A 15,870-nucleotide genomic window follows, 5' to 3' on the forward strand; every position below is an offset into this window, starting at 1 on the left:
ATGTATATAAATAGTAAAGTATTGAAAAAAAATTAATATATTTTAATATTTGATATAATAGTAATGGAAAATTTTAAATTAATTTAATAGAGACATTCAGCAAATATGACGAACTGTGTAAATACGATAAACATTTATTTTTTCAGTACAAATAAACATATTTTTATAAGTCAGTTTTTATGCCGCAAAAGTCATGATGGAATAGTTTGAATTTTTCAATGTCAAAATATTATTATATATCGGGGTCATGTAAACCATAAGAGATAGTGGAAAGATCTTCTAAAATATTAGGAATATATGTAAAATTGTTAATGTATACATTTGAGATGTTAATTTTTTGCAGGAGTTATTAATGGTCCGTATCAATAAAAGGTTAAGCAAATGTTTCCACACAAAAAAAAAAGGTTAAGCAAAGCATAGACTGCATGGCTATACTAACGATGCTTCTCCAGAGTTTGAGAAGCAGTATGTAATAAAATGGTCTTTCAATTCAGAGTCTAAATATTGCAAGATAACTGAAATATAAGGAAAATAAAAAGTAGGAATACCATTTGGAACATCTTGAATCTACTAGATATATTAAAAGCAATTAGGTTATCCAATGGCAAGTATGAGAATAAAGTTTTCCAGATCAATTATATTCTCCTCCGAGTAAACAGTGTTCAAATTTCAGTTTTACGTGTTCCTTCAGTCAAAACTCCAAATATATTTCAATCCATGGCAGGTTTTTCAAACTGGGTTCTTCGGTCAATCAAGTGTATTTTCTTTAAATTGACAAACTAATCATGCAAATTCAGAGCGGTGGCAGTTGGAATATTCTGTACTTTGATCACTAAATAAGTAATGAGTACGTACAATGCTAGACATGATATTAAACAAGAGAAAAGAAAGAGGAAGTAAAATCAGGTTTAAAAATTATCCCATGGACTTAAAATACACTCACAATTCTATAACAATTTTATACGTGTCAATGCCATGGAATTTTTTAACATGGTCCAGGGTTGTAAAGAACCTTGAGGTCACCACCCCAAAAGCTAGCTCAAGGGGTGGGAGTGCCCAAGGCCTTATAAAGGCTATATTAGTTACCCATCCAATCAATGTGGGACTAATATATCTCAACACGCCCCCTCACGCAAGAGCCCTTTTTAGGCTAGAAGCGTGGAATTGCACAGGCCCAATTTTTTGTTTACCTTTTGTGCCCCTCACGCAAGAGCCCTTTAGGCTAGAAGCGTGGAAATTGCACAGGTCCATTTTTGGTTTACCTTTTTTGTGCTTTTTTTATTTATTTTAATTTCACTTTTTAAAGCGGGGGACGGTTAGGCTCTGATACCATGTTAAGAACCTTGAGGTCACCACCCCAAAAGCTAGCTCAAGGGGTGAGAGTGCCCAAGGCCTTATAAAGGCCATATTAGTTACCCATCCAATCAATGTGGGATTATATATCTCAACATAAAGAACCTTGGGATACACCACCCCAAAAGCTAGCTCGAAGGGGTGGGAGTGCCCAAGGCCTTATAAAGGCCATATTAGTTACCCATCCAATCAATGTGGGACTAATATATCTCAACAAGGGTTGCCATGATCCTTCCACTAAAAAATTGATATCTAGATCAATTTTTTTTTCTTTCTCTCTCTTCTCTTCTCAACCTTTTTTCTCTGCTCTCGGATCACGCAAATTTCGCTCCAATGCCATTCACTACCAAAGTTCAGCAATAGCTTCAATCAACTAGGATCTAGGGAATGAGCGTTTCTTTCGTGATCCGGGAGCACGATGCTACTTGCCAAAAATGAAAAATAAAAGGGAATTGAAAGGAAAATATAAAAAAAAAAGGAGTACAAGAGTATATTGCCCTAAAATAAAAGGGAATAGTTAGTTAGTTCAGATATTTTGTTATCAGTTTATTAGCTTTCTCCTTTCTGTTAACATGATAGTTAGGTGGTTTAATTTATTTCTTCATGTTATATATTCTCCCCTGTTGTATTGTGGAGATCAGTTTTGTAAACACAGAATATGAGTGAAATTCTCTTTTTCTAAATTCTGTTTGGACAAACAACCATTCTTTTTATTTCTGCACCAGTCCTCGAACTTTCGGATGGTATTGTCGTAGCAATTTGTCGGCGCCAATAATCTTCGTTATCTTCTTGTGGAGTGCCTTTGAAATAACGTTCTTCTCCATGCAAAATAGGGAAACCATGCTAAGTTCGTTTGTTAGAAGATAAATTTTTTGGTGCGTAATGAATCACGATCACTAGTAATATTGCAGGAAAGGTCTTTTACGAGAATATTATCAAAAAATTATTTAGTAGATTAAAATATTATCAAAATTTTGTATCAAAATTTTGTATCAAAAAATGTAATACCATAAAATAGTACAATTAATAAGCTTTGAATAATTAATACCATAAATTACAAGTCTGTGCATGTCAGGAGTACCAAGTCTAATATAATATAAATAAATTAATCTAACAAGATATTTATTTTAAAATGCTTAAAACTTGATTTGTTTATCTAAATTTTTTCATGAACTATTATTTTTTGTCGAACAAATCATGCTAAACTCATATCAAGTCTAGGTGATAAGTGCTGTGATGGTTCGGCTAATCTACTTTCATGTCTACTATTGTTTGACTAGTTAAAGTTATTGTGCATTGCACGATTTTTTAATTTTTAATACTCACATTAATATTTTTTATTCAGTAAATAAATATTCAGTGCATATTTTAATTAATAACTTTAAAAATTTATAAATAATATCTTTTAAAAAAATTAATTTTTTAATACAAAATAAATTAATATAATCATGCTTATAAATAAATAAAAAATCAATTATTTTGGTCAAAAGATTGACCATTTGAATGGGCGAGTCACATACGAACCCAATAATGAACTACACGGCCCAAATTGCTCTAAACAATTTAATAGATTTTTCTTTTTGGTAAAACTAATGTCCGTTTGGATGAGTTTTTTTTCTTTAAAAGCTGCTTTTTTTTAAGGAAAAAAGCACTTCTCGTTTTTAGTTCATTTGGATATCTGCTTTTAAAAGAAAGAGAAGTCACAAAAAAAGTCAAAAATCTATTTTTTTTTCTGAAGCTAAAAATTTTAACTTCTAAGAAAAGCAGAAGTCAAAAGTCAAATATTTTTTTCAAAAACTAAATATTTTTATAAAAATATAAATAGCTTTAACTTTTGTAAAAAGTACTTTTAAAATAAGGAAGTGATAAAAGTTACTTTTTTTAAAAGCTGAAACAAACGACCTCTAAATCTTAATTAATTTTATATCATTTTAATAAAAAACAGAAGCCTTATTTTAATAATCCATTAATTAATGCTTAAGAGGGGTGTATTGGATTAAGATTTAAAAAAAAAAATTAGAGATAAAAAATCTAATAGATTTTAAAAGACTATTTAGAATTGGAGGGACTTAAAAGATTTTTTCAAAAGACTTTTCTTACAATCAAGATTTCATAAGATTGGATTCTAAAGTATTTTAATAGAATTTATAAGATTTGAAAAGACACTATAGATTTATAAGATTTTAAAAAATCATATGAATTTTTAACTAACATTTAAAATTACAAAAGTCAATAAAAAAGAGAAAAGGTTATACTTATAACCTATTTTTGTTTACAACATTTTACAACTATATCTTAACCGTTGACTTTCTTCAATGAACGGTTATCCTTCATTGTGAATTAAATATTAATTAATAAGTTTGATTTGCGAAAATAATAATCATTAATTGACGGAAATCAACGATTAAGATATGGTTGTAAAAGGTTATAAAAAAAAATATGTTGTAAGTATAATTTTCCCAAAAAAAAAAAAACAAAGAAAAGAAATGCAATGAAATTAACAAAAAAAGTAAAGCCTAATATAACTTTCTCAATCAGTAAAACATAATATAATTTTTAACAAACATTCAAAATTACTAAGCAATAACTTTTCACATATCTAAAGTTATACTAGTCCTCCGTGCATTAGCATTTTCTCGTTCCTGCTCTTGGGTTTGACCAATGGGTTAAAAATTATCTTCTTCATTTTGTGTCAAAACTATGCATATATGATTATAAGACCTATTTTTAAATTATTAACATAATTATAAATTTGCATATAGAACCTAAAGTTTATGATAAAATTTCATTTAGAATTTTTTGCAATTGATCTTGAAAGTGATGATAGTTTTTTAACCATATATCATATGCATATTTTCATTGAATATTCTAAGAAAATTTTGAATCTGAATTTTTGGGTTTTGTTATATGAAAGTTTAGAAAATTTCACAATTTTTTTTAATCGATACATTGAAACCTTAAATTGCTTTGAGACTTTTGAAAAATAAGTTTTTAGTTATCTATTGACACAAAAAATGTTTGAAATCGTTTCTTATAGTAAATGAATTTCATTCACGAATATATTATTACGAAGAGGTAAGATTCTTTGACACCGGTGTGAAATTTGACACCGATCTAAAAGTCATTAGATCAAAAAAATTCAACGACTTTGATTTGTAAGCATACGACACCATTGATCTTTTTGACAGCTCTCAGATGATGTGTTAAATTTTAAATTTGATACCGTGTCAAAGATGCTACCTCTATTACGAAATATAAGGTTCATATTATGAAAATTTTCATTTTTTCTTAAATTGACATTGTTTCATTGATGTAAAATGAAAATTGATTTGAGGGTTTTAGTTTCCTGTTATTTTCCCACTGTTTTATGTTGTTTTCAATACAAAAATCACACATTTTTATGTCAAGAAAAATCGCAACCCATAACTTAAAAACTCACTTTATAAACTTTCAAAATTTCTCAAAAATGGCTAAAAAATATGTTGTTTTTGATATAGATTATATTAAAATCTCGTTGGTTTGTTTTTTTTTGGTTGTTTTGTGATAAAAATCGTTCAAAAATATGTTATTTTTGAGTTTTGACGAAGCTTCCACGGCGAAATTCGATTTCGAGTGGATCAACCTGCCAAAGGAAGAAGAAAATACTGCAATAGACAAATCTCAAGAAATCCAAGTAATTAGGATGAGATTGAAGAGAGACATCCTATTTATATTTCTTACTAAAAAGTCTCACAAAATCCACACAAATAAAATATCTATTATAATCGTTAGATTTTTGAATACCACATGATTATTTTTTCATTGTTTAAAATCTTGATTAAATACTAACAGATTTGGACGGACTCTAAAATAATCTTTTAAAATCATGATCGAATACTGTATAGGGATAGGATATTGTGACTGACACCCAAGTTGTGTTACACCCATGTGACACCCAGTCAATCTCACCGTTAGATCGTTTATGTTGATCCAACGGTTATATTTATTTCCATCTTTGTATGGTCATGATTTCCAAATTTAATATTTAATATTTATTTTTACCTTTGTATGGTTATGATTTCTCATATTTAATGCTTTCACTTTAAATTTGGGAAATCATGACCATACAAAGATAGAAATAAATATAACTGTTAGATCAACATAAGCGATCTAACGGTGAGATTGACTGGGTGTCACATGGGTGTAACATAACTTGGGTGTCACAAGGGATAGGATATTGTGACACCCAAGTTATGTTACACCCATGTGACACCCAGTCAATCTCACCGTTAGATCGCTTATGTTGATCCAACGGTTATATTTATTTCTATCTTTGTATGGTCATGATTTCCAAATTTAATATTTAATATTTATTTTTACCTTTGTATGGTTATGATTTCTCATATTTAATGCTTTCACTTTAAATTTGGGAAATCATGACCATACAAAGATAGAAATAAATATAACCGTTGGATCAACATAAGCGATCTAACAGTGAGATTGACTGGGTGTCACATAGGTGTAACATAACTTGAGTGTCACAATCCTATCCCTACTGTATAACCTTTTTTCAATCTATTAAAATCATAATTAAATGCCAATAATTTTTTTTATCCAAAAATAATTCATTAAAATACTTTGAAACCTAATCCATGCACCCCCTAAATTTCACCGTCGCGACGAGATCATCGATAAATGTATCGGATACAAGTTTAGGGTTGTGGTTAGTTCGATTGGTTCACTTGGTTAATTTGATCATTTAAGCTATCGATCCCAGTCAACCAAACAAGCAACGGCAACTACAAGTCACCGTACCAAAATACCTACCGGTCTTTCCCGTTAATTATTTTTCTTTCCGTTTTTTAAAATTATTTTTCTTTCATTTATTCCGGAAAAAAAGAAGAAGAAGAAGCAAATCAGAGAAATATCACCAAAAGCAAAAACCCTTCCGGACAAGTCTTGATCTACGCCACGTTCATGGCTTCTCCGGTAACCCATCATCCTCTGTCTCTGTCTTTCTGTGTGTGTGTGTTTTTGAAATGGTGGTAATACTAAGCTGAATTGCAATGATACAGCGAGCTGTTGAAAACACAGAGAATAGCTTGGAGAAGATTAAGCGTCAGCTAGCTTCCGCTTCTGGTAGAAACTTGTTGCAGGGACCACTCCTCAAGAGATCTGAAACTGTAATTAACTCACTCCTTTTATCTGGGTATTTCTTTTTTCTCACTTTGATCATCAATATTTCACTTGTGATCAATCTGGGTATTTTTTATTTTTTACTATTTACTTCCAAGTTTCAATTTTTATTTGTTACGCATACGAAATTATTATCATCTTTGTGTGTGTTTACAGCTGAGAAAATGGAACGAGCGTTGGGTAATCTTGGACCCAACAACTGGGAGAATGGAATACAAGTAGGTGTATATGTATATGTACATATATTGTTTCTCTTTGTGTGGGAGAAAGGAAAACACTCTGGCTAATAATCTTTTGTGTTGTTTTTCTTGCTGTAGGTTAAGAAGAAATGAGCCAACTGTTAAGGGAACAATTATATTTGATGCTAATAGCACGATAACTATATCTCCTGTGAATTTCCAGTAAGAATGGTGGTGTTTTTGATATAAGCCTGTTTTGAATAGCTTCCAGCAATGGTTTTATGAAATTGTGCTGGATGAATTTTATTTTTGATACTCATTTGTCATGTTATTCATTTTATTTTTGTGTATTACAGTGGGCTACCAAAGTATGACGGGTGCTGCTTTTGTATCCTTTTTGTCATTTTTGTCATTTTTATCACTTTATGTTTAGCACTTACGAATTATCAATCACTATCAAATGGATGAAAATCACTCTGCTTGTTACCTCTAACTGTCTCCTTTAGATATTGGGACACCTCAGAAACAGGATTACTTCCTCTGTGCGGAGACTCCTGGTGCAGCTAGAGCATGGGTGTCAACTTTACAGTAAGTTTTATAATCCAACACTTTCTTCTCCCTTTTTCCTCTTTCTCTTGACGCCATGTTCCATGGAATATTATCTTAGCCTTTTTTATTTTATATGGTTGTACAAAATATTAATATATAAACCACTCAAAAATCACTCTCCGTTAAACCCGACTAGTGAGTGTGGGGTGGAGGAAATCCTTGTACGCAGCCTTACCCTTGCATAATTGCAAAGAGACTGTTTCCTGGATTCGAACCCATGACCTTTCAGTCATATACCTTTCAGTCATATTAATATATATGCTAATAAAATTTGTATTTGGAAAGCATCAATTTATAAGATGTTTAAAGAGGTATAGCTTGAGAATGTAATACTACATGCTTGAACCTAAAAGTACTAATACATTTCTATAGAGTTTTTCAGTACTAATTTCTTGCAAAAGTTTGTTTTTGAAATTCACACTTCTTTTTATAATTGTTGGAGATTCATTACTGCCGTATCTTCCATTCATATTTTTCTAACTGTCATAAACGATGTGTTTAGCTTTGAAATGGAGACCTTCAGAATACTAATGTCATGCCATTCTTTAGCTTTTATTTTTATGGTCCTCTTATTACTATTATTTTTTTATCTGGTGTTCTTGGTTTATGCTACAATGGATCAATTTGTATGATTACTGGACTGTTTCTGTTGCAAAATTGTCATCTAATGGTCTGTAATTATTTCCTTGTCTGATTTATTTTATCGTATGACATCAGTGCAACTCAGTTGGTTCTAAAAGCCCATAAAGAAGCTGTGAGCTCCTTAAGTGGGAATGGTTCTACAAAATTAGGAACCGTTGCTACCGTTGTTGCTGCAGCCAATTCAACAGCCTTGGAATGTTCTAAAGAAATTGAAGCAGCAATGCAGATTTCTTTGAGAAATGCTCTAGGAATGATGACAAATAAGACTACTGACGGTCCTATGGATGATTTAACAATCATGAAGGTACAGTCTAGTTCTGGTTTATTCTATCTTTCTCTGTGCTCCAATGCATAATTCAGTATTTGTGAAGGTACAGCAGAGCTGCAGTTGGTTCCTATTTTTTTCTGTAGTCTTGATGATATACCTTGACTTTAATCTTATCCTGCTTATTGTGTAATTTCTTCTAAAAACCAGGCTTCTGTTTCACCCTTTGGTTTGTCCTACTTTTGCTATTTTCTTTTGGTTTGGATTTTGGAGGAGTCTTCTTTGTAGCTTCTTGACGTGTTGAATTTTGTAAAGATTTGACATGTTTGTACTTTCATCTTTCCTTCCTTATTCTGTTAGATAAAAAGTCTATTTGAATTAGTTCAATTACTCCCTGCATCATGGAATCTACTCTTAGCTTCATCACTGATTGGGGGTTTAAGAGGAGGGGAAAAGGATACAGGATAATTAATGATTATAAATAAAACCATGATGAAGAAAAATTAATGAGTTCTGCGGCCTAGGACATTCATTTAAATAGGAAATAAAAAGGAGTTCCGTGGGGTTGGGGTTGCTGAACTGACCACCCCCCATTGGGAATTATTTTATCAGCCATACCAAACAGATGAAATGGCAATGGTTTTACGTTTTACCCCAAATGAGTGAAACTGCCAGATATTGTCTCCTACATGGTATCAGCTAGGGTCTTCACACTTGACATCAACTTTTAACTATAATGATAATTGGAGTCTTAAGAAAAACGAAATAAATTGAATCATGATAATTCTATCATAATAGAAAAACAGAGGGCCCTGTTTGTCAGTGTTTTTTAAGAAAAAAATTATTCTTTAAGTAAAAAATCATGTGTATAAAATTTTAAGATAATTAGAGAAGGTTTTTAAAATTAGCAAAAACTGCAAAAAAACAAAACAAAAAAAAACACAGTTTTAGTGTTTTACTGAGAAGTGTTAGAAAGAGTTGCTTGTAAATAAAAAACTATATCGTAAATGTTTTTTCTTTTTCAAAGCTTATCCAAGTGCACCCTTAATTGGATAATTACTGGCCAGAAAATTTTTAAAAAAGAAATCTTAAGAATTTTGGTTGTGTGATTCTGTGATTTCGATTGTAATACTTTTTTAATAATGCATTAAATAATGGTTGTGGCAAGATACACAAAATGGCAGAATGCTTTTATTTGAATTATAATAAGGCTTCTTTGTGTCATGCATTAAACAGTAGAAATATGTCTTTCCTTCTTGTAGTATTTTTTTCTAGATGCATGAATTTTTTCCTTAGGTTTTAGGGTTAGGAGAGGTCTACCCTTTGTATCACTGTTTGCTTGGCTCACTGACCTTTACAAACTTCTGATGTATGTTCACTTGCTTAGAAAAAGAGGTAAATGGAGAAGGGAAGTTTTTTAATTTGACAAGGAATATCTGCATGTGGATGTTTTATTGTCTTCTTTGGCATTCATGATTCTTTATTGCATTGGATTTGATTCTGAAGATGCTGCTCTACTCTACAGGAAACACTAAGAGTTAAGGATGAGGAGCTACAGAATTTAGCTCGAGATATTAGGGCACGTGATTCAACTATAAAAGACATAGCAGATAAACTATCTGAGACTGCCGAAGCCGCCGAGGCAGCAGCATCTGCTGCATATACTCTGGATGAGCAACGGAGAATTGCTTGTGCAGAAATTGAGCGTTTGATAAAAGATTCTGAGAAGCAGCAGGAGGTGTCTGCACAGAAGGTATGCTAGTATGCTGGTTCGTTTGAAAATATCTTTTGGCTGATAGATATCAGATTCATTCTTGGTAAACTGCTTGAGACAATTAACCCTTAGCTATAACTATGGTGCAACGAAATTGTCTTGAATGCAGATTTGTCTTAAATTGTTTTTTGTAGGTAAAAGAGTCTGAAGAAAAGATTATGGGCTTAAGCAAAGAAAGAGAGCAGTTAATCAGGCAGAGAGATGCTGCTATTCAGGAGGCAAATATGTGGCGCTCTGAACTGGCAAAAGCTAGAGAGCATGATGTGATCTTAGAAGCAGCTGTAGTCAGGGCAGAAGAAAAGGTTAGAGTTGCAGAGGCAAATGCTGAAGCAAGGATAAAGGAGGCTGTCCAGAGAGAATCGGCAGCAATAAAAGAGAAGCAGGAGCTTCTTGCATATGTGAACAAACTAAAAGCACAACTTCAAAGGTTCAGCATATTATTTTGTTTAGCCCTTGCACGAAATTTTGTTAGTTAGATATGACCACTTTGCTTTTCTTTTCCCACCCAACCCAAACATGAAGACGGAAATATTATATGTCAATACTTTATAAGGGAAACAGGGAAATGCAAGTAAACTTTTGATGGTTTATTTGTCTTCTTTGAGTTCATTGAGGTTGAATATGTTTTCAGCTATGAAATGTGGAGTTATAAAAACAAAGTTGACGTAACAGATAGTTTTTTTGTTAACAGGCAGCACATTGATACAACTCAAGTTTTTGAGAAGACAGAATCATGCTCAGATACAAAGCATGTTGACCCCACAGAAGAGAATGTGGATAAAGCATGCCTGACTGATTCTAGAGCAATCCCTGTCCCTGCAGAGAGCGTAGTTCGCATGGCAACAGATCAGGTGAACATTCAGCCTGTTGGGGACAATGAATGGAGTTATATTCAGGCAACAGAGGCAAGGATAGCTGATGTTAGGGAAGTAGCACCCGAAACTAATGGAAGCAGCTTGGATATTCCTGTGGTTAGCCAGCCAGATACCAATCATCATCATGAACAAGGAGCAAACTCTCTCCATCAGCCCTGATGTTAATCACATGTATACAAAGATAGAGAAATATTCTACTTTAGGGAATGTAATTATATACCATTTTGTTGGATGAGCATGTAAACCTTATTGATTTCATTTTATAATTTGTCTAATCAAGCTGTGTTATGACCTGCCTTGAAAGTGAGTACCTTTTTTCTTATGTAAATGTAATACAACAAGCTGACTGGTGAATTTTCTGTGAAATGTAACATTTGATCAACGAATAGAGCAAGTTAAACAACAGTTAAACTCATCTAAGCTTTCTTCAGTAGCAATCCCCAGTTTATGCATGATATCTGATGTTGTGTAATGTCATGTGTCTGTTGCACTGTTATTAAAACACTGTTCTAGTAATTTCATGAAAGCACGCATAAATGACCTAAGATGGTGTAAGATTTAAGTGCATGTTGAAGTGATTAACTAACTTTAATTGAAAGCGAAAATAATTTTATTGGATTGTACTATTCTTCACTAAAATATTCAAAGTATTATTTTCACTTTATTAATTTTTCTACTACTTACTTATACTAGGAGTGAAGTTAAAAAATAATAATTAATGCTTCATTTCCCAAATAATGAGAGATATAAAAAAAGCAGTTCTGAATACGTCTATTCTTAATCCTTCGTTAATTTTTTAAATAGACCAATAAAAAGGAACAAAAAATGCTTCAGTGAAAAGAGATTAATACAAACTAATAGGGAGAGTAGTGAGGTACAACTCAAGACTTGAAGAAGGTAGTAAATTAAACTGTGAATATCCTACAAGTCCGTGTGTAAATTAGACATAAGTACCCCGTGTATGACAATAATGGCAAAACTGCAAACTGTTCATACACTATTTTGTCAAACTTTCTCACTTGAAGCCAAGAAAAAGAGTAGGGTGGGAGATATGTAACTGTTATGGCAGTTAAAATAGCAAAAAAAGAAAGAAATGATCTTAAAATCTATTTAATTCTTTACAATCATAAACCTTGGATGGATCAATATTAGCAAACTGAACGACAGATCTGAGATCATCCCAGTTCTCATTTGCAAATGCATCATCATTCACATTCTGATTCCAATTAAAACTTGAGTAAGACAACGTTGTTGGAGGCTGAGCAGCTACATTGCCTAACTGACCTTGAAATAAGTGGTTGTTCCTTTCGTCAACTTGTCCAATAACAGGTTTCCTTTCAATTTGGTGAATGACTGCAGAGTCTGTGAAAGTCAAGTACGACTTGCTGTTGTCAGATTCTAAGCTACATGTTTTGGAAGTTGAAGAATTAGTGGGGTTTGGCTTGGTGACTGGTTCCGAGTCTTTCAAATTTGGTGTGTACTTCTTGTAAGATGGGATTCGTTTGAATATTCTGCATAGCGTCCACACTTCCTGCAAAGTGCAAACCCCCCCATAAAGGGCATAGAAACAAAGACACTTTAAAAACGCTTGTTAATATAAAGGGACAAGACCGTGCAAGCAAAATAATAGGTACCCCAATATCAATCAGTACTAAACATAGTTGACTTGGTTGGAAGATGAAATAAATGCAATTTATGTAACACTGATGTACATGAGAACCACAAGATCCTCGAGGATACAAGAAGTTGTGATCTACTGCTATGTGAACGATTGGAATTCGGAAGTGAATTGTGTGTTATTTAACGTGAAAAAATTCTAATTAGATAAGGATGAATTAACGTGAAAAAATTCGGAAGTGATCTATCTATTTCAATTTTTTTTTCCCTTTATTACTATTGATTTATTTTTGTATAGTCATGTTAAACAGTGATGTTAAATAACTCGATAGAATCCACTCCCCAATGATTGATATAAATTTCCTCAAGGCTCACTACATTAAAAAGAGTGTTGATAAACAAGGCAAGGAAGTGAATTGAATTAACATAGTATAGAGAAATTGAGTTAAAACTATGTAAGGAACTAATGTAAATTTGTTCTATTCTTATAATAAAATTTTTTACATAATCATTTGATAGTGTATTAACATATCATTAAAAAATTAAACTTTTTAAATAGTCATTTTTGGTAACTAACTTTATAATTTGACAATGGAGATAGTTTTTCGTATGTTGCATAAGATAAAAATAATCTTCTTATAATCACAAACAAAAAAAAGAGAGGTTAGGAAAAAGAGAAAAAATTTAAAGTGAGTCTCACATAAAATTTGTATATGTAAAAAGATTATTTTATCTTATGCCACGTAAGAAAAATAATCCTCCTTAAATAATATGATTAAATAATAGGGTAACACCAACTTCACTATTTTCCCTTTCAGTTTCTCTTAAATCCCATTTATTCAATCCAAAAGACCCTGACTATCCAGCAGCCTAAGAAACGTGTCATCAAATCCGAATTAGACTAATGATGTAATATAAAAACCAACCAATTTGTTACGAAATCTTATTAATTTTAATAAATTATACTTATTAATTACTACCAAGGTTAGTTTATGAATTTTAACTTAATTCACATTTTATTGTGATATTTTCATTAAAATATTATATTCCTAGTAGATATAACAGATTTTTTTTTTTTTATAAAGCAATTATAGAGATAGGATATTCTTACTACCAATTTTTTTTTTACTATCACTCTAATTACTATTGGATTCAAAAATTGTTTTATTTTTTTGAGTCTCTTTCTTCATTCAACTTTTCCTCTAAATCAATAATTAGAGTGATAGTAAAAAAGAAAAATAGTAATAAAAATATCCTACATCTTAATATAAACTCAATATCCTGTACGCACATGCAACACCCATATTCTCTACGATAAATATGAAGCCAAATTTTCTGCATCTTTTCATGTATGTATTCTATGCATATACCCAGAAGTTTTTGAGACACCCCAAGTCTATTTTTTTAATTATAATTTAATATTTTATATGTTATATTTTAATAATAAAAAGTTTAACAGTAGAGAGTGTTATCTGATTTTAAGGTCAGACCATGCCATAAGTCTTAGTGAAGGCCTAATTAAACCTCCCAGATGAGTCAATGTGGTTAATTAGTAAATAAATTGGTTTATGTGTCGTAATCTTATTTTAAGTCTCCTTTATGGGGTCTAATAAACGTGCTTCTGACTTTAGAATAATATCTACAATAGTATTTTATATATGGCAATCTTGAATACGAACGAGTTTCTAACCCAGAATCTCAGCCACAGTTGTAGACTTGTAGACATTTGAAATTGTTCCCTCTAGATTTGTCTTTACATCCGGCTCTAGATGGGTATACTTTCTTATTTAATACATCTCATCTATTTTCAAACAACATAGAAAAGAAGTTTAAAACACTATCTTAATTATTAGATTAAATAGTATAAGGAAAAACAACAAAAGCAATGAATAACATATATGTATAATTGACTTACAGCTTGTTGAACATCATTGCTAGCATTAGGTTGTGGATTATTGCTAGTTTTTCCGTTGGGTGGGAGGCGAAACTCATGCATCATCCAATCAGTTTTGGTGCCTTTCCCTGCACTTCCGCGGTAGTAAACCAATGATTTCTTGAGGCCAATGCATTCATGGGTTTCTTTAACACTGTATATAGGCTTGTCAATCCCTGTGGCTTTCCAGAATCCAGACCCTGTTACCCTGTTAGGCCTTATGCTGTTCCTGTATTTTCTCCCTCTTATGCAGAAGAAATACCATTCTTTCTCCCCCACAGAACTCTCTTCTTCGTACATTACCAGCATAGAAATAAACAAAAGGCTTGAGATCAGAAACCATGAATTAATTATACAATATATATATAAAAACAAATCAAAATGGGGTTAATTTATTAATTGCACCTAACTAGCTAGCTATAGTCTAGAATTGAAACATATGGTATATATATATCATGCATACCAAATCTCTGTCTTCCTTTGCTAATTATATTTTATTGAATAACACATTATTAACACTTGAGTTTCTAGATATTCACATGAAAACTTGGCAAAATGTTTAGCATATCAATCAAACCATCTAATGAATCATTTGTTATATCGATATAATAACTAAGATATGGTAAGTTCAGATACCTTCTCCGTGACAGTATATATGCTTTCTTTAATATCTCATTGTTTCATTCAATTACATCAATTTATCTTGATCAAACATTCTAGTCCTTAATTATTGGATGATGATGAATCGTAAGAAAACTCATGAAATTTATTAAGGGGAAGCAGATCTTACTTGGAAGATCCCACGGATCATATTTGTAGATGTCAATCTGTTTGATGAGTTCAATTCGAAGAGGCTTCTTCTCCACCTTTCGCCGCAGATAGAACCCAACAAGTTCTTCATCTGTTGGATGGAATCTAAAACCAGGAAGTACTACTTCATCTTCTTTCTTGTCATCAGAGTTATGTAACTTGGCCACATCCATTTGTTTGTAACGCTTGAGTATCTCAAACTTTGGAAAGCTTCTTATAACGTGTGAATGATTTTCCTCCATTCCATATTTTTTATATTATTTTTTCATGTCTCATTGTGTAAATTGAATATTGGCTGCTGGAGTATAGTCAAACATTTCCATTATGAGATATATATCTCTTAAAAATAGAGGAGTTCCAAAGCTTACAAGTTTTTGACTTAATGATACATATCATATATTTTAGGGGTCCTCAAGAGGCCACCAAAGGACAAAGGTTATTAAATCAAGGAAGGTGAAATGCCAATGACAGGAATTTTTGAATCCATGTTAGCTTTCGTTGCAACAGCCAAAGGAAAGTCTACCAGAGTGGGCACAACTTTGACTATATATATATATATATATATATATATATATATATATAAAATCTTAATCATTTTTATTTATTTAACGGCTCATATAATTAATTAATTAAAAATA

General features: G+C 31.7%; 2 protein-coding genes across 6 annotated transcripts; one reads left to right on the top strand and one right to left on the bottom strand.

Moving 5' to 3' along the window:
- The first annotated feature begins 6,020 nt into the window (after window positions 1-6,020).
- On the top strand, window positions 6,021-11,260 carry LOC133288976 (uncharacterized). 2 transcript variants are annotated; one of them, XM_061486821.1, is made up of 10 exons: window positions 6,021-6,321; window positions 6,408-6,515; window positions 6,685-6,746; window positions 6,846-6,929; window positions 7,064-7,095; window positions 7,214-7,295; window positions 8,034-8,262; window positions 9,749-9,976; window positions 10,132-10,424; window positions 10,689-11,260. In XM_061486821.1, exons 1-10 carry the CDS (start codon window positions 6,310-6,312, stop codon window positions 11,029-11,031), a joined length of 1,473 nt encoding a protein of 490 aa, XP_061342805.1. In that variant the 5' UTR covers window positions 6,021-6,309; the 3' UTR covers window positions 11,032-11,260. The 2 variants fall into 2 exon arrangements, with proteins under 2 accessions (XP_061342805.1, XP_061342806.1); XM_061486822.1 differs by lacking the exon at window positions 6,021-6,321 and having other exon boundaries at window positions 6,441-6,541.
- A 527-nt stretch (window positions 11,261-11,787) lies between these two features.
- LOC133288993 (transcription factor JUNGBRUNNEN 1-like) lies at window positions 11,788-15,519 on the bottom strand. 4 transcript variants are annotated; one of them, XM_061486843.1, is made up of 3 exons: window positions 15,213-15,519; window positions 14,405-14,709; window positions 11,788-12,448 (listed from the first exon to the last, which is right to left on the bottom strand). In XM_061486843.1, the coding sequence occupies exons 1-3, from the start codon at window positions 15,472-15,474 to the stop codon at window positions 11,972-11,974; spliced, it is 1,044 nt and encodes a 347-aa protein (XP_061342827.1). In that variant the 5' UTR covers window positions 15,475-15,519; the 3' UTR covers window positions 11,788-11,971. The 4 variants fall into 4 exon arrangements, with proteins under 4 accessions (XP_061342827.1, XP_061342826.1, XP_061342829.1 ...); XM_061486842.1 differs by having other exon boundaries at window positions 14,405-14,712; XM_061486845.1 differs by having other exon boundaries at window positions 11,788-12,403; window positions 15,213-15,516.
- Between the last annotated feature and the right edge of the window lie 351 nt (window positions 15,520-15,870).

The sequence above is a fragment of the Gastrolobium bilobum genome, unplaced genomic scaffold (genome assembly GCF_033153095.1).
Source record: "Gastrolobium bilobum isolate Gb01-03AN ecotype WA unplaced genomic scaffold, APGP_CSIRO_Gbil_v1 utg6815, whole genome shotgun sequence".
Taxonomy (NCBI): domain Eukaryota; kingdom Viridiplantae; phylum Streptophyta; class Magnoliopsida; order Fabales; family Fabaceae; genus Gastrolobium; species Gastrolobium bilobum.

What these genes read in the sequence shown, in the direction of transcription:
- LOC133288993 (XM_061486842.1), bottom strand. Translation starts at nt 15,474, where the DNA reads ATGGAGGAAAATCATTCACACGTTATAAGAAGCTTTCCAAAGTTTGAG. An exon ending in TGATCCGTGGGATCTTCCAA is followed by an intron (nt 14,713 to 15,212) that starts GTAAGATCTGCT and finishes TAATGTACGAAG; the next exon opens with AAGAGAGTTCTGTGGGGGAG. An exon ending in GCAATGATGTTCAACAAGCT is followed by an intron (nt 12,449 to 14,404) that starts GTAAGTCAATTA and finishes GCGTTTTTAAAG; the next exon opens with TGTCTTTGTTTCTATGCCCT.
- LOC133288976 (XM_061486821.1), top strand. An exon ending in ACTGGGAGAATGGAATACAA is followed by an intron (nt 6,747 to 6,845) that starts GTAGGTGTATAT and finishes TTCTTGCTGTAG; the next exon opens with GTTAAGAAGAAATGAGCCAA. An exon ending in CTAAAAGCACAACTTCAAAG is followed by an intron (nt 10,425 to 10,688) that starts GTTCAGCATATT and finishes TTTTGTTAACAG; the next exon opens with GCAGCACATTGATACAACTC.